We start from the raw sequence: 22,788 nt of genomic DNA on the forward strand, positions 1-22,788 counted from the left end.
GCCGTAAGATACCCAGATAAAGAAAACAGGTGATCCTGGTCACACTAGATCGGTGGACATATGCATCTTGGTGCTTATGAGTATTTGAACGTGAGAGTGTCAGTAAGTAAAATCAGCTTTGGAGTTTCATAAAATAAAATCACCTTCTGCTACCATGAAGTCTTACACTGAGTTTTGTTACACTAATCTCCTACACCTGTAGGCAGAGTGTTGAAGTCCAAGAGAGACTTACAGGTTGAGGAAGCCAACGATGACATAGACTCTCTCAGAGAAGTTCCTATTACTTGTTGGTCTGTGTCTTCTTCTCCAGAGATTGATCTTGGAGCACTCCCTGTTGGTAACACTTAGATGGGAATAATATGTTTTTGAAGAAGCAGAACATACTGGAGCTGTTTGTCAGGGCTGTCACAGCTGGCAGCTGCCTTTCTTGTGCATTTTCTCCCCATGAATCCAAGAAAAGTGCATGATTCCCTAGCTTTGTTGTCAGCAATGTTCAGGCAGGAGAACTCCCCAACAGCTTGGCATACTTGGAAGCCACAAGGTCCACCTTTTAATGTAATGCATATTAAAATGCAGGTCTTTTTATTTTTATATGTTAATTAAGTAGGAGGATGTGCTCCTTTTGCATATGCCTGGAGTTTGGAAGTGAAAGCACTGTAATGTATGGTAATAATGTGGTTGGCAACATGAAATGGAAAAGGTGTGTCTGGTCTTTTCCCATGGTGCTTTGTGTTGTGGTGTTTATTTATTTATTTTCTCATTGTATGTGGGTGAGTGTAGCAACTTTATTTGCTGTTGCCTTCTTTGCCGATACTGCTGCTATTTCATTCCTGGGCTGCCAGGCTCCGATACCTTAAGCTTAATGTTGCCCATTTGGTAAGCCACCATTTCGCCGGTGCGTCATCCTGGGTTAAAAGCGAGCGTCAGCTACAGCCAGATAGGACGGCAAATTTGTGAGCTACATCCCTGCCTGGAGCCAGTGACAGCACGATCTTAGTGGCAGCTGCTGGCAGTGTGTAGTAAGAGCTGGTGAAGTAAAATAGGAAAGCTTGGTAAATGCATGTAAGAGAGTAATCAACCAGGAATTTGTATGGCTCATGCTCAGCCTTTTAATGCCTTCTATTTTCTCTTGTTAGTAGGTGGCTCCCCAAAATGGAGCTTTTAAGATCACAGATGAGGTTTGAACAAGACTGACTGGCAACAGCGCAAACATGAATTTTACAACAACCAGTCAAATGAAATAAAACAGAATGATGTGTATAATGATGCTCACATTAGCTTGCCTTGCTGCTAATATGAATGTTAGTAAGATAAATATTGAATATCTGTAAATAAACTATCATTATACTAGCCTGAAACCTCCCTTCAAAATGTAATTCTTCTTGAGAAAGATGCGACGGCTTTCCTTAATCTTTTCAACGGGCGCTCTACACTGAATCATTTCCTTTAATTGCTGTTCTAAAACATATAACAGGTTTTTTAATGCCTACTTTTTATATTTAGCTTTTTACTTTCCATTAATTGCAGCACTTCCATTCAAGCTCGAAAATGAAATTGCTTTCTCAACATATTTCTTTTCTGTTGTATGTAAACATGGGCTTTTTTTATTAGCCCTATTTCCAGTGAAGCTGAAAGTACCCTAGCGCTGAATGCATGGAAGGGCTTTCGCCAGTTGTCTTAGTTACAGGCGCTTTAAAGGAAACTGAGGAGAGCTGCCACGCAGAACCTCTTTCTCTTACTGGGCGGGAATTTATCTCGTGTCTGGGGAACTGAAGAGCGGCACCGAGAGCCAGCGGGACGGCTGCTCACCTCTGCCTTCCCAGTGCCTGCTCTGAGCGACTCTTCAAGGCTTGGCAAGTTAAGAGTCTGGAAGCGTGTGTGTGCCAGAGCTACGGCTCGTGATAAAATCCTCCTCTTTCCTTTAATTTCAACAGTCCACCTACTTCATTTATTTGCTCTGATTGCGGATTTGGTTAGTAAGCATGTTAATGGTATATCAAAACCCGATTAGAGCTGATGAGATGAATAGGAATAAAGAAGTCTTAAAGTATTTAAAAATGAATCACCTTCCATAGCAATAAGATATGCAAAATGCGATACAATTTGGTACACCTGCCATTTAGGACATCACTGTAGTTGTTTCAAGAAAAGAAAACTTGGAGGAGTGAGGAGCAAGTGAGCCACCTCCTGCAGATCTTTCACTGTATCTCAAATAGCAGGAGCATTCCTGCTCGGAAGTTTTTACGTATTTCGCTGGTTTTGACAAAGACCTTTTTACAGGCCAGATGGAGGTACGGCAGCGGGGATGAGTGGTCTGCAGGTGAAGGCAGCAGCCCTGGCCTCCTGGGGCTCTTCTGAAGGGGCTCCCAGCAGCTCAGCTATGAATACTGAGAGCACATTGGTCCCTGTGCTCCCAAAGGAGCTGTGGCAAAGCTTCAGGGTGGGATGAGGGAATCCTGCGTGTGTCCCACAGCTTCTGGATCCACACCATAATGTAAGCTGAGTTTAAGTGGTGGGAGACCTGTGGTTAAAAAGCTTTTCTGGTGGCCTGACTGTCCTGATGGAGAACAGAGTTGCAGGTCAGTTTGTGTCTCAAAAGAGCATTAAAGTACAAGCAGTACAGTTACATGTGCGTTATCAGCCATCTGGTAGTGTCACCTGGTATTATGATTATCTGATCTTTTCTACTGCCCTTTTTTTTTTTTTAAATAACACAACTTCAGACATCTGGGTTGAAATTTTTAAGGTTTTGCTCCTGCTCTGGCTGACTTCTTTTGTTTTTTTTTCAGCTGGAATTTAGCATTTTGAGCACAATGTTATGTAAAAACCCCATTTTTTTGACATGAGAACACGCATAGTCATATGCACACTCAAAAGTGTCAGTATTTTCATGAAGCAATTCTAATGTGTAGCAAAAAACAACTTACACATGAGGGCTGTGCCTTTATTTTCAGACCCATACAGATGTGCAATACCCACAAACACAGGCACTTCCACATCTAAACTATTTAAGCAACAGTGTGTGTATATGTATGGAAATAAAAACACAGTTCAGTTTTTTCTTTTAATGTAATCCAGGGACTTTTGGTGAATGATTACAGGTCATAAACTATTTTGAAATAATATTTCCAAACTAGGGTGTGTCAGCTGTGGGGGGTGATCATTTTGAATTTTGATCCTTGCAAAGATTTTTCTATTAATAAGATGGCGTACTGCTAGGGAATTGCAGCTTCTCTTCTGCAGTCTTTCAAAGCTGTCTTCTTGTCACTTGCCCCTTTCTACCAGTCCTGCTTGAGGAGCGGTCATCTTTTTTCCACTGAGGATAAGGGTATTCTGATCGCATCGCTTCACACGCACAGATGAACATCGCCTCCTTGAATATTGGACTTGCTTGCAGATAAAGACATTTTATCCCAGATAAACCTGCAAAGAAGGGAGTCAATGGTCACTCTAGCTAGCAGCTGGTCTTGCCCAGAAGGCCGCTGACATCCACATAATTGTTTCAGGGGTGCGTGTGTCTGATTTACGTGCTAATTTTAAGGACTCTGCATTCTAAAAAGGCACGATTACACTTTTCACAAAAATTTTTAGAAGTTAGGAACTGGCTGCACATGGTGTCTGTTTACTGTGTGGACTCTGGAGGAACTGACAAGCTTGAATTTAATTGGCCTTTGTCCTTCTTTTAGTTGTCAGGAAGGTAGGACTTGATAGAACAACTGTGGTTATTAAATCCATCTCCCTGCAGTGCAGGAGAGCGCACACAGAATCTGCACACCACAGTCCATGGGAATGCCTTCCTGTTGGGATTCAGGGCAGATATTTTCTTTCTCTCTCTAAAAAAACATTGGAGTATCAAAAGTGACTTCTGGCTTTGTCTTTGGCTTAGACTTTTTGACTTCTTTAATGGGAAGGTGCGGCACATGAAAAACAGAGCTGCATGCAAATGAAGAACAGAGCAGTATGAAAAACCATTGCGGAGATGCAGAGCCAGGGTGCTGGACCTTGACTGGGACAAAAAGGGTTGTTTTAGAGTGGAACAAACCATACTTTTGCTCTCCTTAGCCTTTTTTTACCTTTTTCGCTTCTTTGACTGCATTGCCGCCTGTGTTTGGGAGGAGGGGCAGTAGCCGAGGCGTGGGTGAGAGTGAATGCAGATGGTTATAGAGAACATCATTGGTTTTGAAGGACCGACTTGTGTACGCTGAAACGAGAACAGTTGCTTTCTCAGGATGGCCCATGTGAGCTGTACGGCAATAGAGTGGGGATCCACCATAGGTACACCGCCTGCCGAAAGCAGACCTGCATCCACGGGAGACATTCACTGCAGTGCAGTGCAGTGCCTGGAAGAGCTGGAGAGGAAAACATGGCTCAAGCGAAAGGGGAAAAGGAAAGAACCAGAAGTTTCAATTATGAACGAAATGTGTTCTTTCTAGGAAAAAAAGCAGTCAGGATGGCAGCTCTCAGCTCATTCTGAGTATGATTAGGAGAATGTAAATAACTGGTGATTTTCCATAAAATGGGATCAGTACATTAGGGGTTTAGTTGCAATAACAAAATCCTTTTTAAACTTTAAACGAAGCCCTTATCAGATCATTACACGCGCTCCTGAGCTAATTTTCACATGAATTGAACTGAAATGAATGCTGCAGCTGACAACCTCCTTGGCAGAGGTGGCCTGGCACTGCACGGGGTGAAGGCTACGAGCCCCCCCAACCCCCGCTTCCTCTGCACGGGCTCCAGCCAGGTCGGGGTTTTAGCAGAGCCCTCCTGCTCTCTCTACTTGTGATGCTGCCCAGTGAAGGGGTGGAAGCTGCCCACCTTGGGCAGGCAGCGGTCGTGTTGCCAGCTTCACCCCCTTCCCTCCCACCCAGCTCTTCCGAGAGGAGGAGGCCGCTCCTAACCTCCTTACTCTCATTTCCACCCTACATGCATGGTGGCACACGTGCGCCTGCTTTGTTCCCAGCGCAGTTGTCCTTTGGCTTAAATAGCTCTCTCTTGTCCTTGGAGTGTAATCCCCTTACAGGCAGGTTGATATCCCCTTACCCCTCTTTATCCCACTTCATGGGAGGCTTTGAAAGCCACGCGTCACGCCTCCTGTGAGAGAGACTCTCCATTGCCTCCTCATCCTGGCAGTCTTTCTGTGTACCTGTTGCAGTATCACCTCACCTTTCTTGAATGGGGATAATGGGATTTATGCCCATTGCGGATTGCATTGCAGCATTGCGGATGGGGCTTGCCAGTGCCATGTGCTGTGGCAGCCCGTGCGCAGCCTCTCCTGGAAATAAATACCTTGCCTTTGGAAACGCACCCTGGGTTTGCACGTGCCTTTCTCTCTATGTGTGTGCCATGAGTGGTTCCTCATAAATGCCGTGATCAGCCGGTGTTCAGAAACTCATTTCTTGCACTGTTATTTGCAAATTTAGGAGCTTGAAACTTCTGGCAGCATGGCCTGGAATTTGGTACTATTGAATTTCATTGCGTATCTATTATGGCACATTTCAATGCCATATTCTGGTATTTCTGAAGGTTATTAGGAGCGTAGTTGCTTGAATACAAAGTGGTTCTGAGAGAGTTCCACACCACTGCTGTTGTGTGTACGGTGACTAATGAGCTTGTAAATCACTTTTTAATTCTTTTCAAGTTTTCTTACTGCTAAATCTTAACTTTGTAAGACCAGCGGATAAACAGACTGATTGGTCTGCTTTTCGTCCAGTTCCCACAGCCAGCAAAGTGAGAAGTCACTCTGGGTCTCATGCTGCTGTGGGTGTCATTACTGCCTCTCATTATATTCAGAAGGAAGCTGTGTAAGATCAGCAAAGTCATAATTACAGAAATATAATAGCCATATGGACAGTGGCAGGCTAGTGCCTAGTTAAGAATGGAATTGGACTGACACTGCTCTGCACCTGCCCAAGAGTTTTTGTGTGCCCAACAGGCCTGGTTCCTACATTTGCCCTCTGGTGTAATCACATTGCCGGTGATGGTGCAATGGAGAATCCTTTTTCCACGTGCTGACTGTGCGCGTGTGTTGGATGGGTGCAATAATTCCCTGGAGGAGCTTCCCCTCTGAAACTGTGTTGCAGCAACTCCCCTTCAGAGTTGTTTTTGAGCATCTTTGCTGACTCTATCTATTCTGACAACTTTTATGGTGTTTGCTGTTATCCAGTGTGTGTGCTCGGGCAAACCAGTAGGTTTTTTCCTGTACATTTGACTCAGGATGCACATATTATGTTTTCTTCCTCTCTAGAGCTGGATGAACTGTACCACACGGTCGCTGTATGCTCTCTGCATGTTCTGGTTTTTGTTCTATTCCTGTTGGGAGATGAAGAAGTTTTTATGATTTGCTGGGCTTTAAGATGGTGTAGTAAGGTGCTGTAGTTTGTTGCTGCATGTCTGAAGACTGAAACTACCAAAATTCCTTCATCGGAGACTCCCTCAAAGTTTTCCTTATCCTGGTCAGTCCTGAGGTACAAGGGAATCTTTCCACTGAAGTCTAGATCATTCTTGTGACAGCATGGGCTTTGAACGTAGTGCTAGTCTGATGGCCACGGAAAGCACTAGAGGCCATTTTTCATGGTGTTTCATTTTCTTCCTTCATTTTCTTCACATAGGGATTATAGAAGTTTAGATTTTGCATGGATCTATTAGGAGACAAGCAATGAACAAGAGCATTTAAGAAACATTAAAGGATTTAAATAGGGAGTATTCCTGTTTCGAAACAAGTCTTGATTATCTTGCATTTTTTATCTTTTGAAGTCTTATATCTCAGCAAAATTGGAGAACCGTTTTAAAGTTTGAGATCAAACTGTATTATGCTGTGTAAACCGCATTTCTGTCATCTTTGTGTATTGCTGTTGCAGGGATTATTTGCAAATGTGAATATGGGGGACAGCTGCTGCATTTAAGCTTCCAAAAACTTTCAGGTCCCACAGGTGAATATTCTGTGGCTATATCAGTTTGCTAATGATCAGTTAGTTCCTTCTGTTCTGCTGTATACAGTGCTAGACCTTCAAAACAATCACTATTTCTTTGGTCAGGAGTGTGCTTTCTCATTGATACTGAACTGAGCATGCACGTGTTTAAAGTTATACTTGTTGTAGATTGGCAATTTTCAGCACCGCATTTTTAAAAAGCACGGAAGTTTGGTGAGGAAGGAAGGACATCTCTAAAAGAGAGGGACATCTGGAAGAAAGTAAGCCTAGCCTGCCCTAAGTATTTGTTAAACAAGCAAATAAACAGAAAAAAAAGGTCACATGGTGGCCACAAATTCCAGACGTGAAAGGAGACTCGTAACTTTGAGGAGGACTTGCTGGTTTGTTTAGCCAAGCAAATGTGGAGGTTTAAATCCTCTGAAAGGGTATGGGTTGATCAGTATCCACCTTGGCAAGCTGTTGACTTGTGGTGCTGCACCACCAGTGCTCATCCCAGTGCCGGGAGCAGTGTTGCAGCAGAGCCAGGCTGCAGGCCATGCTGCCCCCCAGTCTCCAGGCTGGTGTCGGAGGAGAGCTGTGCTGGCAGCTCTGAGGTCATTGGTGGACAAAATGATTGACTCGTTTAAAGGACAGGCTGTCACAGGCTTCTTTGTCTGACTATTGAAATCTTCAAAGGGGCAGGTTCTTCATCTGAGACCAGAAGGGAGAGCTTGGAAATGCAATGCTGAGGCTGAGAGGCCACCACGGGAAATTGCTCCATCTCTTGAAGCCTGTCAATGAATAGCAGAAAGGCAGAGCTTGAAGAGGGCACAACTCTCCTGTGATGTGGCTCCTGTGGAAGAGAGTCCTCCTGTAGTCAAGAATGGTAGTTCACTGGACGTCAGTCCTGACAGCTCAAGAGTCACCTCAAGCTCTGTGGCAGTGTTCTTGTCCACCAGTCACCACACTGCCCAAGAGGACTAGAGAGAGAGGTGGGCACTGTCATCTTTGAGAGCAGAATATGTAAACAAAAGTCTTCTCTGATGAAACAGACGCTAACTCAGGCTCTCCTTTCTGTGTTCATCCATACCTAAGATGCTGGGGCTGGATTCCGCTGTGCGTACTCTGCCTGCTGTCAAATCTACAAGGTGACGTCATTGCCTCTCATCAACTCCTCCCATCCCAAAGGCTGCCTGAACCATTAAGACTGGTTTAATTAGGTTTAATCTGAGTGCCGGAAGGTTTGCTTTTCCTTTTGTCATCTACAGGAAAGCTGTCTCTGCTTTCCTGTCCGTTAGCCTTTTGCTGTGCTAAAATTCAGTTAAGAGTGTGGTGAACACTGCTTGAACACTGTGAGTTGGGATGACATTCATGGATATGCCATATAGAGACTTTGGTAGCAAGAGTAGATCTCTAGCCAAATACCAGCCAGACTAGGCCCTCTTCAGAGGAAGAGGGATATTCAGAAGAAAAATCGAGGAAAGAGCAGCTTATCTGCAGATGAGGTTTCAGCAGTGCAGGTGCAGCATTTGCAGAGCGTCCTGGAGGTGTGTTGCCCAGATGCACGGTGCAAAGGTGCTGCCTCACTGCTGCATCAGGTCTCTGTGGTTGGCCTCCACTGTTATCATGTACCTCTTGGAAGGGGGTGGAGACAGGGAATGAGAAACACCCATCGGTGCAATGTCAAGCTCGATCAGCATTCTTGGTCCTGGCTTTGCACCTGAGCCTTTGCCCAGCTGCCGGCCCTTGAAAACTGAGCTCTGAGCCCAACTGGTGACAAGAGAGGCTATGGCTGCCTGCCATCTCTGACCACAGCTCAACAGAGGATGTGTGAGTGAGGGCTGGTCCCGCTTCCATCAAGGCTGGGACAAACAGGTGACCTGCAGGTAGCCACCACCCGGGGTGCGTGTCCTGCCTGATCAGGCTGCAGCTCTGCAGAGGCTCTGGCTGCCATGCAGCTTGAAGCTAAAGCCATCCATCCGCTCTCTGCAAACAGCCTGTGGCCCCTCAAGCTCAGTCCAAAGCAGGCTTGACCTCCACCAGCCTGGTTTTTGTTCTGGTGGCCATGGACCACCGTGCAACTTCACAAGTGACCACAATTGGCGTGCCTGGGAGCCATAGCACACGCGATGAATCAGTATTCGGGAAGCGCAAATGGCCGCAGGGCTCTAAGCCGTGCTCCACAAACAAACGATGGGTGCTGAAGGCACCTCCTTTCTCTAATTACGCACTTTAGCTTGCAGAGTGGGATGCCGCTTTTGATGTCTCCAAACTGTAAGTTCTTTTTGCTTAGACCTTCAGTCATGCATATTTAAAGCTACGTTTCAAGAAATTAGGTCTGAAAATTCCCAGCAGAAATGTATTTTTGCATTTTATTTTCATTCAGAGATGACCACGTTTTTGTCTGCGGCCGACTTAAAAGATACATCAATTAATAGAGCCACTGGTGACTAAGCTGTAAAACAGAATATTCTCTCTCATTTAATGAAGTGTCTTACATAAAAATAAGCATAAGCCTCATGATGAAGAACTTAATTTTACTAAGATACCCAAATATTTTCCCGTAAGTGCAAGGTGTAATAAAGCTGAGTCTTCACCATGAGAATATGACTGTTTATTATAAACATTCATTAAGGCCTTAGTATGGAGATCAGGTCCCAAATCTCATTATTCTTCCTGAATCTTCCTACAAGTGGCATATAATTATTTCCTTATAGGAAAATTCTCTAAGAATAGGTATTCACTGCTGTATTAGCAAGAAAAGATTAATCTTGAGACATGCTGCAAGGGTGTTTTCAAGCTCTTGTGTCGTGTGTCCCCCAACACTGCACTCTTTGTTGGTGCTTTTAGGACTTCTTGGGCCATATCCAATTCTTCATCCTGCAGCAAACAAAATGACCCTGTTTTCTTCCCTGCTGTTTGTTAAACAGGCATTGGCCTCTTGTCCTAGTTGCAAAGAGAAGGTAGCAATCACCTCTCTGTGATTTTTAACCTGTTTTCCCTACAGAACAAGTGACACAGCCTTGGATGTCATTTCTGCCCCAGCCTGCACGGGAAGTGTTATTAAACCTTGGTGTATGGTTAGTGTATGGATGGGTGGGGGTGCTGGGAAACAGCTGGGTTGTATGTGCAATGTGCATTTCCTATCAGAGGTCATTTAACTCTACTTCTTTGCAGTTGATAGAGGTACAGTTAAAGTTAGGGATAAGTACGCACTCTGTTGTCTGCGGAATCAGTGATGAGTAGCCAGATCACCTCCATGATAACTTAGTATTCACTTTGGCATCTATCTGAGAGTCAGTATTTTATTTTCTTTTCATATTTTTTTTTACCAGCACTACAGTTTGACCTCTGAGGACATTAATCTGGTGGCAGCTCACTCAGAACAACTATTCATGTACTTGTAATAGTGTCCCAGCAAGGAAAAGCACTGAACCTTAATAACAAGAACCTTAAGTGCAAGAACAGGTTGTTAAGCTTGATACCAGTGTGTCTAATCAAAATCTTCTTCACTGTATCTCAGGGCCAGTCTGGTGGCTGTCCCCTGACCGGGGTGCACTAGATACTCAGCTCTGACCTAGTGGCGATGTGAGAGCAGAGGCAGCGTCCCCGTTGCCAAAGTTTGCACGTGCTGCTATCCCTGATGATGGTTTCTGCAGGGAAGGCACGGGCCAGTGGTTTTAATACGTAGGAATCGCAGTTTGGGATGGAAACAGCAAGAGCTGTGGTGGATAATCAATCTTATGACAGCAGCTAGTACTAGATGGATGCTGAGCAGCAGGGATCATAACTCAAATAGATTGCTGGGGCGAAGGGACGAAGCAAGACCCCTTACGCTGGACATCCTGCGCATGCGACCGGAACAGACAGCCCTGAGCCCAAAGAGTTGCAGCCGGCTGGGGTGAGACAGGCAGTGGATGGCAGAGAGGAATGTAACCTAACAAATTAATCTTGCGGCATTTCTTTAAATCCTTTTGGATGTGTTTTTTTTAGGAAGGGATTATTTAGATGAGAAACTCTGGCAGGAAAGGAGAGGAAGAGGCAGGATGGGCCTGAGTTAGAAGAGCAGGGAGACAAAAAAAATTGTCATGTCAGATACTGGGAGTTATATTAAGAAATGGTGAAGTCAGGGACTTGAAGATGCTAGTTATGTACCAGAACGGCCATTGCAGGTGTTTTCTCCTAACATAGTGACCTTTACAGATAGTCTCCCAGTTTGCAAATGGTCTGGAAATGGTTATTAATTGGCCTGCAACTTTTTCTTGAGTCGAGTCTTCACTGGGTAGAGGATAATTATAGGGGATTTTAAAAACAGACAAGGAAGTGTTACCAGAAACATTTGTTTCTGTCTATTATCAGAATTTCTTTTTTTTGTTTTGTTTTTTTTTTTAAAGCGTCTTCATTTTTACTGGAAATACTAGGCGGCACCACTGGTGACTACACCTTTGGTAGTGGTTTGGTGTTTGGCTTTTTTCTCTCAATGGGCATCATTTTTCACTTTTTCCAAAGGGGAGGTAAGGACATGAAAGAGTTGCCTTCTTCCAAAGATGCATCTCATGACATCTTTGTTTCTTATTAGCTCCAGCAGAGGTCGATCCTGCGTAAACGGTAACCCAAGTTAGTTTTGTAGGTGTAGTCCAGATTACCAGATAGATGTAAGAATAGAGAATTCAGCTGTATTGCTGGCTTACATGCATCTCTGTGTTGCATGATATCTTTTCTTACTGCTTTGCTCCTGCCAGTGAAGAGCTGACATTGAAGCTCAAAGGAAGATTTATGTTTGGTTTAGTCGCCTGCTTGATGAGAGCCCAGAGGCTGAGGCAGGAGAAGATTCAAAGCCAGCCACTTCCGTTGCTTGGCAGGCTGTAAAGCAAGAACATTTTGAATGTGATCCCTTGCCTATTTTGGGAACGTTATAAAATTTTCAGAGGTAGGCCAGTTATTTTTAAGCCTCTCTGGACATGCTTTTAATGCAGGATTTGTTCTGGATGCTGTCAAGGTCGACCGTTTTCTTCGTGAAAAAGTTTCCCTCCTTTGGGGAAAAGCCTGGTAGATCTAATTAGCTGTGTGCCTCCCTCATTTCCTCACGGCCTGCTGAACCTATCGCTAGACCTTTCAGCTTCAGCCAAGATGGATTGCATTAGTCCTTGTCTGCTTTCCCCTGGCTTCATCCATTTTACGTACAGACTTTCTCTAGCCTGTTTGAGGAGATTTGAGTAGAGCTGTGCAGGGACAGAGCACCTCTACCAGAATGCAGGGAGGGTAGTGTTTGGAAAAGGAGGAGCTGAAAATATCAGCAACACGGGTATTTTGCTTGCATCTGACTCGTTGCTGCCGCTTTGGATCTCTTTTTAAGTTGCACCCTGTTGCGTGAAAGGGGGCAAAGCAGTTTTGGCAGAAGATAAACCCCCTTGCATTCTAACGCTCCTCACTGAGGTGGGAGGCCAGGTGCAGCTAGGTTTAAATTCTGAGTGGTGCCCAATTCAGCACTATCAGTCCAATCGCGTTTAATATGTGTTAAACTATTACGATTTGGATACACTAATGACGGACTGCACCTTCAGTCTAGTCGTGCTTATGAACTAGCACGGCCACTCTCGAGTCTTTGGTCGCGTTCAGTGAGAAACCGAAACGACTAGCTACTTAAACAGTGCGGTTTATTTAAACAATAGATATATAGGTTCTTAGGATTGCCGGTGATAAATACACTGTCTGCAAAGTACGTGCAAATAAAGATATTGTTAAATATACAAAACACGCGACAAAGTTATAAACAATACAGCCTGGCTATAAATGTAGGAGAGAGATTCTCTAGAGAGATTTCTAAGTTCCCTGAGGAAACACTTGGTATAATCTAAGTCTTACCCACAGGCATCCCTATGGGGGGGAAGAAAGGCTCAGCCCGTCAACTGGTCCCAGAAGTCAGTGATAGAGTTCTCCGGACTTGTTCGCCATGGTGTCTTCCCTGATATCCTCCCTCTCTCGGTCTATTTTTATACTATTTTTTTGTCTTCAAAGTGGAGTTTGAGTGACTTTAGTCATAAATACTTTTATTATGATTGGTGTACTCAAGGAGGAGTGGTTGCACCTTGGGGGTGGGTAGCCTCCGGGATGGAGGTGTGTTTTGGTACATTGTAATGAGCAAAGTTTGCACAAAGGACAGCATTTCATCAAAATTTGGCGAAATGTTGGCTCGGGTAGCAAATAGGCAGCTTATCTGTTCCATAGTACCATCTCGTTCCCATATCTGCTATTCGTCACAAGGGAAGGCCACAGAATAATTGTGTTCCATTCCATCCCTCGTGTAGTTTCACAAACAACCTTGTACAGGGAATCGCAGATGTTGCATTCTTTGCGTGCCAGCTGCGGCTGTATTCTACCTCAGACGCCTCTCGATTTTATGACTTTCCTTAATGTGTGAACAATGCTGTACTTTTGTATTCTTGGCCAATTTAGTAATTATTCCACACACACATTTTACATTCATTTCGCAAGGTTGCAAATATGAAAATGATAACTGCGATGAGATCCTGATTAATGAAGCTGCCTTCCTGCATCTCAGTTCTGTGGATAAAGAACCGGACCAGGGAAATGCTGAGCTCTTCCCACTGCTTTTGGAAGCAGTACAGATTGTTGTGTGCTCCATATCAATCAGGATCGGGTTCCAAGTTTTATTTTGCCAGAGCTCAGGAATCAAAATAGCTGACATCTGTAATGAACAGGAGGACATGAATTATGTAGACAAATAAACTAGCAATTACTGATGCACATTTATCTTCACCTCTGTAAATGATAAACTTTAAATGTTCCATATGGAAGCCCTGCGTATAAATTAGTTCCTCTGCATTTGGGCCCCTTGAATGTCTGTGGTTGCGAGATGTAGTAGCTTTCAGATCTCCTATCTCAGTTTAAAGCAGCAGCTCCTTTTATATCATGCCACCAACACTCTGTGAGATTTGGGGCATGAAGACAACAGACTCAATTAGGATGTAGCCTGCATGCAGTTTAAAGGAGTACATAGTGTTTTCCTGCCTAATTCGGACTGAATTAAAGATAGTGCACTTTCAAAACTTATTCCCTGAATCCTCTTATTTACATATTTCATGTAACTAAGTACCAGAAGAAGGGGGTTGATAGTTTAATCTTTGTCCTGCACCATTACAAGAAGTAATTCTTAGACGTTTTTCTGTTGCTCTTTATTGAGAAACTGCGTGTGTTTAGCATTAGTTGTGATTTCAGCAATGCCCAGCGTTATCAGAATATCACTCTCCCTGCCTCCTATAAAGCTGCAGCACATACCCTTGTATTAATGCTGTTGGCCATATCTTTGCCCGTGTGTCTCTTAAAAGCAGATAGATGGTTTATTGGACAAGTGAAGTTAGACCTAATATTCAGTTCAGTCATTTTTCTGCCTGCCTGTAGCATGTTAACTTTTTCACCACATCTGATCAGTTCCAGAACAGGGGTCAATACTGCAGATAACATTGGAAACAAACATTGGGAACATCTGTACTAATGCTGAAGGAAGGCAAAAGAGCTAGAAAGCCTGCCTTTGGCTGAAATCAGTGACTGATGGGATGTGTCTGTGATACCATGCTTGAGGAGAGGCAGGACAAGGCAAGGAGAGATGCTTTAGTGGTCCATACACAGTCTTGCTGTCCTACTGACAATTCCCAGTTGATTCAGATGTGAGAGTAAATGTGTGATCCACAGAGTAAATGTGAGATACACAGAGATGTTAGCTGCAAAGGTGCAGGGGAGCATAACAGTGCTTGGGAGGCCAGGTGAAGTCTGGGCATGATACACATGGCCAAAGCAAGGGATAGAGCTGGCTGGATTTTTTTTCCCAGATTTTTTTTAAGCCAGAACACACCGATTCATCTAGATTAAAACACTCCATTGGAACATCTTGATTTCAGTGGAGTTTTTCTTAGAAAGTGACCCGGTGGCCTGCCTCCTTCATTTCCTGCCATCTCATCGGTCGAGAGTTTCTGGGGTGTGTTTGCCGAGCCTGAGTTCAGACGCAATGAAATGTGAGACCTTCTAGTGCTAAACAATGCAATTTGTACTTGTGTGTAGTCTTTACAGTCTTTGCCCTACTTGTATATCTCCTGCGTTGGGGATTTTTTTAACCTTTAAAATGTTTGACCTAAATGAAGGGCAGGCTTAATAATGTTCTATTGAATGCTCCTTCTCAGGTTTCCTGGCTGAGGAAATGCGAGTCTAGGGGCTTCCACTGCAGTGAATTTTTGTAAGGAAGACATGATCTACGTTTGATGAAATAGCTTTCTAATAATGTTGAAGGCTCGAGAAAGAGCACAGGATCACAGAATGGTAGGGTTTGGAAGTGACCTTTGGAGATCATCTAGTCCAGCCCCCCTGCCAGAGCAGGGTCACCTACAGCAGGTTGCACAGGAACGCGTCCAGGCAGGTTTGGAATGTCTCCAGAGATGGAGACTCCACCACCTCTCTGGGCAGCCTGTTCCAGTGCTCTGCCACCCTCAAAGTAAAGAAGTTTTTCCTCATGTTGAGACGGAACCAGAAGTTCTTGCGGCCCCCATGTCGAGAAGGGCTGCCCTTGCACTGGAGCAGCGTTACAGCAAGGCTGGTGTGGCACAGTCACCAAAGCAAAACAAGAACCACTGTGGTGTCAGCTGCTTGCAGGAGGTGCTGGGCATGGTGTTGGGGATGGGGAGTGCTTCGGGCAGGGCAGGAGGCTTTCATGGGCTGGGACATTTCCTTGCTAGGTTGACTGCAAGGCCCGGGCCTCTCCCGACACCGACCGGGAAGGAAAGCGCTGTGCCTCAGGAGGGGAAATGAAGCGCTTTGGCCTGGAAACACAGGCAGAAAGGGAGCGTCCATCAAAATCATGTGAGAGGCAGGACAGTTTGCAAGCATTACAAAGAGCTGACAAAAAACAGCACAAACAGTGGCTGGAAAGCTGCTGGGCAGCAACGGACAGCTGGCTGAATATGAGCCAGCAGCGTGCCCAGGTGGCCAAGACGGCCAACAGCATCCTGGCCTGTATCAGGAACAGTGTGGCCAGCAGGAGTAGGGAAGTGATCGTCCCCCTGTACTCGGCACTGGTGAGGGCCCACCTCAAGTACTGTGTCCAGTTTTGGGCCTCTCACTACAAGAAAGACGCTGAGGTGCTGGAGTGTGTCCAGAGAAGGGCAACGAAGGTGCTGAAGGGTCTCGAGCACAAGTTTTATGAGAAACGTCTGAGGGAGCTCGGATTGTCTAGCCTGGAGAAAAGGAGGCTGAGGGGAGACCTTATCGCTCCCTACAACTGCCTGAAAGGACGAAAGGACGTTGTAGTGAGGTTGGAGTCAGTCTCTTCTCCCAGGTAACAAGTGATAGGACAAGAGGAAATGGCCTCAAGTTGCACCAGGGGAGGTTTAGATTGGATATTAGGAAAAATTTCTTCACCGAAAGTGTTGCCAAGCACTGGAACAGGGTGGCCGGGGAAGTGTCTATGTCACCATCCCTGGAGGTGTTTAAAAGACAGGTAGACATGGTGCTGAGCTACACGATTTAGTGGTGATTTTAGCAGTGTTAGGTTAATGGTTGGACTTGATGATCTTAAAGGTCCCTTCCAATCTGGACAATTCTATGATTCTGTGAAACTGCTTGCAAGCCCATTCGTGGACACGAAACCTGTCCAAATTGATGGGGCTTGTTATAGCTGTAGGAACTGATGAAGAGGGGCTGTCAGACATCTGCTTTAGGAAGAGGCCAGGGTCTCCAGGTCGGGGGTCCCAGCAACAGTGATGAGTGAGCAAAGCTCCCCGATGCAGCTTGGAGCCCAGGCACTGCCAGCCCAGCCCTGGAAGTTGCCCTGTGGGCTTCATTAATCCTACCCCGACAGCAGTAGGGTGCCCGCAGGACACCCTTCGGCCCCCTGCCTGCAAGGGGGCTCCTGCTTTGCACTGTGCCATGGAGGCAGACCCGTCAGACACTGGGCAAGGGTATATGATGGCTGGTAAATATTGAAAATAGCTGAGCTATCTAGGCAGCCCTTCTCTGTGCATCCTTCTTCCGATCGGCTGCCTCTGTGTATACTCAGACCCTGTGCTTGAAACCATAAAAAAACCCCAAACAATCCATGAAGTCAGAAATGCTTAAGGGAGGTGGTGAAAGCCACAGTTGCCTTCATGACATTGCGCTTCTTGCAACTGGTGTTGTGTAAAATGGGGCCAAGGCTCAGAGAGGCCGCTCTGGCCCTTCTGCCCCCTGGGGGCTGTGGGGACAATGGGGTCCCAGCCCTCCAAAGAGCAGCTACTGACGGTTCTCCCACAGCTCCTTACATTTGGGCAGAACCTCTCCTGTAGTCATTTTTTAGAAACAAACCTTTTTTTTTTTTTTTTTGCCTTTGTTAATGCTTGTTTTTCAGTAGCACTCCAGATGTCTCATTTGGGGCATCGTAGGTTCTGCAGCTGCCAGTTCATTTCTTCTGTGTCTGCTGAGGAGGTGGGGTGGGGTTGTGCCCTCCCTTTTGCACAGGCTGTAGTTGTCATACCATTGCCAGGACAATGAGAGGAAATTACAAATACAACACTGTACTTCAGTGCCCTTGTGTTTGGGAAAACATCTCTGTGGGCAGTCAGGGAAGAATTGGTTCGCGCTTCATGGGAGGTGTATGGGGTGGGTTTTGCTTTATTAGTGTGTGTTTGTTTTAATGAAGAATTAAATCCTTTGCAGCTAGCTATTTACTTTCCACCCCTAGACAGTACATGTCCAGGCCATGCCGCATCCCCTGTTGTGTTCCCCACACCTCTCATAGCCATGAGAGAGGCTATGCCAGAGGCTAAGGGTGTGTGGCCACCATGAAGGGAGGTCACTGTTGGTGCCATTCATGCTGTTACCAGGGCCTGTGCTAGCCCTTCTTGTTAGATGTAAATAAAGTGTGTTTTTCAGCTTCAGGGAGCTTTCAAAACTGCATGACTCGACATCTCAAATATATGACTGAGTGGCCTCTATAAAGACTTTGTCCTTATGAGATCATTTGTTGCTCCTTATTGCCAAGCAAGATTAAAAAATGTATAATTCATCTGCTCTATTATAGCATACAGTTTCAGGGTACTAAGAAAATGAACCCTGCAAGAATTCTTGGAGGGGCCACATGAAGGCCAGGTTTTCCTATAGAAGTCCACCGGTGGAGCAGGACTGCTGCTTTCTTGTTCTGTGTGTGCCAGCTATTGCAGTTGTTTATAAATAAAGCTGCTCTGGATGGTGAATCTCGGCTCGGGGGGGCTCTAAAAGTCGAAAGGCTTGTAGTCGCTCTCCTCTGCCTGCCAGGAGATATCTGAAATATTTTGTACATCTCCAGAAGATGCATTGATCATATCCATGTGTCTATCTGCCACTGTTTATCTTGATGATTTCCTAATCATTTTCCATTTTGCCACTGAACTACATGATCATCTAGAACACCTCTCCTATAAGGACAGGCTGAGAGAGTTGGGGTTGTTCAGCCTGGAGAAGAGAAGGCTTCGGGGAGACCTCATTGTGGCCATCCAGTGCCTAAAAGGGGCCTACAGGAAAGATGGGGAGGGACTTTTTACAAGGGCGTGTAGTGATAGGACAAGAGGTAATGGCTTCAAACTGAAAGAGGGTAGATTTACATTAGATATTAGGAAGAAATTCTTCATTATGAGGGTGGTGAGGCACTGGAACAGGCTGCCCAGGGAAGCCCCATCCCTGGAAGTGTTCAAGGCCAGGCTGGATGGGGCTTTGAGCAGCCTGGTCTAGTGGGAGGTGTCCCTGTCCAGGGCAGCGGGGTTGGAACTAGATGGTCTTTAAGGTGCCTTCCAACCCGAACCATTCTATGAGTCTGTCGTGGTCTGAAGGGAAACATTACAGTGGGAAGGGAGGGGGGAAGACTGAGGAGAGACTGTGCACTGCAGGAGATGCTCTGAGTTTCCTTTTAGACCTTTCAGATGTGAATGGTCCCACATCACTTATTGGGCCTGACCCACAGGTCACACTGGACACAGTATTAGGCTGGCCTGGTGGTTTCAGGTCAAATGAAAGAATTGCTTTCTTAATCAGGTACAACCATACAGGGTTCATTTCCACAGCCTGTTGGGGCAAGAGGTAAGGCAGGAGAAGATGCATGCAGCGATGGTGAGTAGCAGGAGTGGTGCGTATTCCTGCCGCCTTGTTTTCAGGCCAGCGCTATCCTGGTCTTCCATCTGCTCTTGTCCCTCCTGCTTTTAAAGAAAACAAATCTAAAAACAAAACCAAACCAAACCAGAGGCCAGTACATTGATTTTGCTCCCTTGGTTGCCTAATAGAGCAGAGAGATAGGGATAAAAGTGTATCTTGAAAATAAGGAAGCAAGGTTTGCCTTTGGGTAGAGGTAGGCATTAGTCATACCCCTGCTCATGCTCTGTCAAATAAAGGTCATGAAAAGGTTTGCAGGGAAGGCTTCTGTTTTTCCCTCTTCATGAGTGAAATTCCAGCTGGCGTGGCTGCCACTCAAGGTGCAACTGCAGCGTGTCTTTGTGGAAGTGTCCCATCCCCTCTGCACAGTGCCAGGCGTGCTGGGGGTTTAGGCCTCACCACAAACTGCGGGATTTCCTTAAACCCATGTAAATCAGAGCTCTCTTAAGAAACAGAAGGGGAATGAGCCACCGAGAGGCTTTGCTCCCTTTTTCCAAAGTCTGCGTGTACCATAAATTGGGTAGGCCCCCCTGAGACAGGAGGAAACCAAACTCTTAAAAAGGGTTAGTAATTGTTTCAAACAGCTGACTAAAAATGCTTTTTATTACAAGGCTTGAGTTCTCTTTCAAATGTGAAGCTGCTTGTTCATTTTGGCAGTGAAGGCTGCTTTTACGTCTCCCTGGGGACAGTGGTAAAACTTTCAGCAGCTCAGGCACAGAAACCAGCCCTTTGTCGAACTGGAGGCGAGAAACCAAAAGTTGTTCTATGGATTTCCGAGTCCCCCCACAGCTCGCTTTCGGACTTTGCTGATTAATCTGCACCCTCTGAGAAAGCTTTTGTTAGGGAGAAGGGGGAGAAAGGTGAATCTAGTGGTGTGTGTGGATGGGACCAAACTTATCAGTGGCATTTGATGCCTATGGGTAGGTAAGCTACTTGGTGATTTTTTTTGGCATTCAGCTGTTAGTCGGTGGGGTACAAGAGCAAGGAATCAGCACTTTTCACGCAGTTCCACTGAAAGATGGACAGGAGCTGGATTTATTCCTATTGCCTCCGTTATAGAAATGCCAACGCCTGCCATGGCTGGTCAGGGGGAGCAGGGGACGCTTAGGGAGATACAGGGATGTGATGGGTTTCCCTGGCGGTGCTGCACTCCGGTGTGCTCTGAGTGGCAGCCAGCTGGGGACATGTCTTTCCTACAGCACTGGGAGGTGTGGGAGAAGGAAGGGGATGAGCTGGGAAGTGTCCAAAGTGCCAGGTGAGATTATTTTCTCTCTGGTAGAGAAGTGATCTCCCATCTCTGAGGACATGCTAATTTGCTTTTGTCTGTCTGGTCTCCTCTCTTTATTCTCTCTTTTTGGGGTTTCTTTTCTTCCCCTGCATCCCTCCCCCTGTACCTTTCTTCAGAGCATCTATTTTGTATTCTCCCCCCTCCTGGTGTTTTCCTTAGGTGATTCTGATTATTCAGCAGCTCTGCTGAATGCAGTTCCCTCTCCAGAGAGGGAGAAATGCTGCATCAGAGCAGCACTTGCTGCTACTGCCGCAGACACAGGTCGAGCAGAGGACGGTCTCCTTTGCCGGCTTGTGTGGAGCAGCGGGACAGTGGAAGGGGCACAGTGGGAAGGCAGTGACGAAGGTGCACCCCGCATAGTTCTTTTTAAGCCAGCCCAGGTAAAAAAGCCAAAAAGTTGTTTTCCTTTTCCCTTCGAGAAGACTTTCCCTGAATTAATTAACATCAACCTGTATGAGAAGTAGCTGAAAGATCTTACAATCGTAGCTCAGCTGGGATTTTTTAGAGGCAATATAACTGTAAACAAGGATCCCCTGCACAAGCAACTGCAGGGCAGCCCTGGTGTAATAGTGTTGAATTTCAAGATTTCACAGCAGTGTAAAGATGTTCCCAACAGAAATCTTGGATAGTGAACAAAAGAATACTGTCAGGACATTTCTTCTGCTCCTGCCTCTTAGCAGTGGCCTGGAGGAGCTAGTAAGAAGTTTTGGGTGAGTTCAGGAAGCGTTTGCAGAGCTGGCACTCGGGGCTGGCCCTTCGTGTCCCACCTTTGGCTGCACCGGGGGAATGAGTTATGGGCGTACAGTCTTGAAGCAGACGTGTCAGCATCAGGTGATGATCAGCAGGTGGTGCAGGCATCATCCCTGTTGTGGCCACTGCTCGATATCAATGTACGTCACACCATGGGCTTCCCCCACGTCCCTGCTGGTGCTGGCAGCCCCGACTGCCCTGCAGCATGGTGGCCTCTGCTCGCACATCTCAGGCGAGAGGCCGGGCACTCCCAGGGCCCACTGACGTCCTCCCACCCCGTGTCAGGGGGGAAAGCTTCTGCACAGCCAGGGGCTCGCTTGCTGTACAGCCTGGGGAGTGGGGGAAGGCTCACTTGCCAGAGTAATGCACTGCAAGGGATGCTCATGTTCCTGAAACTTTGGCATTAAGAAGGATGGGACGTCGAGCAACAGGTCTTTGTGGTTCAGGCAGTCTTTGTGCCAAAACTCAGGAGGTGTGAGGTGGAGGCGATTATTGTCAGCTTTTGGTGAGAGTGATGGAGTTGGCCACCTCTCTCAGCGTGCTGTAGGAGCAGAGAGCCTGTTTCTGCAGGTGGAACACTGCATCCTCCCTTGGCAATCATCAGCTTCGCAGTGATTAATCCTAGATGTTTGTCCTCCAGTGGCAGTCTTAACGTAACATCTCCAGATGCTGGAAATTAATTTTCTCTGTCCATCCCTCTGGAGTTAGTAAAAGTCTTGAGGCTTCCTTCTGCCAAGACAACAGCACCAATGAATCTCTTCAGGATCACTGTGTATTGAATTTGGATGCCTTCCCTGGTAGCTCCTGACGGCTTTGTGCTCTTGCTTTGCAGATCACAGGCGTTATCCTTCTCGCAGTCGGCGTCTGGGGCAAGCTCACCCTTGGCACGTACATCTCTCTCATTGCTGAGAACTCCACCAATGCCCCCTACGTGCTCATCGGGACGGGTACCACGATCATCGTCTTCGGTCTTTTTGGCTGCTTTGCTACTTGTCGTGGCAGCCCATGGATGCTGAAACTGGTAAGCATGCCAAAGTGCCTGAAGCAAGAGAGGAAGAGGTTTTGTTGATGTACTGGGATTCCTCCCACCTCCTGCCAAGCTTCACCAGATGTTAATGTGTGTTTTTATGCTCATAAGCTAGATTTTATTGATCTTAATGTTCAACACGTGTGTCTTTTGGACAAAGAATGGGAAAAAAATCTTTGCCAAACCCAGCTGTTGATTGAGTATGAATGAATTTTGCTACTGCACAGCTTACAGGCCCATGTGTGGTTGGGAGCAGGGTGAAATGCTGATGATGAATTACTCTGTGAGTAATTCTACAATTGTTCTGGGTTTCTGCAAGACAGATAGGTATATTTACAATCTTAAAAACATCTGAAGCATCATAAACTTGAAATTCAGTTGAAGTCTATTTTAAAGGGGTCATTTTAACCCCCTGATGTGAAATCTGGGGCAAAAATAGTTGGTACCTTCTAAAAGCACACCAGCCTTTCTTTTTCTCCTAACATTCACTAGAATGAAACAAGTCAACCCCAGAAAACAAAGCTCCGTATGGTATGTTTGTCCTCATCTCAAAAGCATCATGGACTTGAGGTACACTAAGCAGAGGTGCAGCAGCTGTCTCTCAATCCAGTTTAACCTCTCTGCCTATAAGTTTCTCTCTTCTGAGT

The 22,788-nt window shown here is 45.9% G+C and overlaps 1 protein-coding gene across 1 annotated transcript in view; it reads left to right on the plus strand.

Moving 5' to 3' along the window:
* The window catches only part of TSPAN7 (tetraspanin 7), a 103,287-nt gene that overhangs the window by 61,506 nt on the left and 18,993 nt on the right, over positions 1-22,788 (plus strand). The window contains exon 2 of the mRNA XM_063343846.1: positions 21,947-22,135. Coding sequence (XP_063199916.1) covers positions 21,947-22,135 — 189 coding nt within the window. The remainder of the gene's footprint in view (positions 1-21,946; positions 22,136-22,788) is intronic.

The sequence above is a fragment of the Chroicocephalus ridibundus genome, chromosome 1 (assembly GCF_963924245.1).
Source record: "Chroicocephalus ridibundus chromosome 1, bChrRid1.1, whole genome shotgun sequence".
Lineage (NCBI taxonomy): Eukaryota > Metazoa > Chordata > Aves > Charadriiformes > Laridae > Chroicocephalus > Chroicocephalus ridibundus.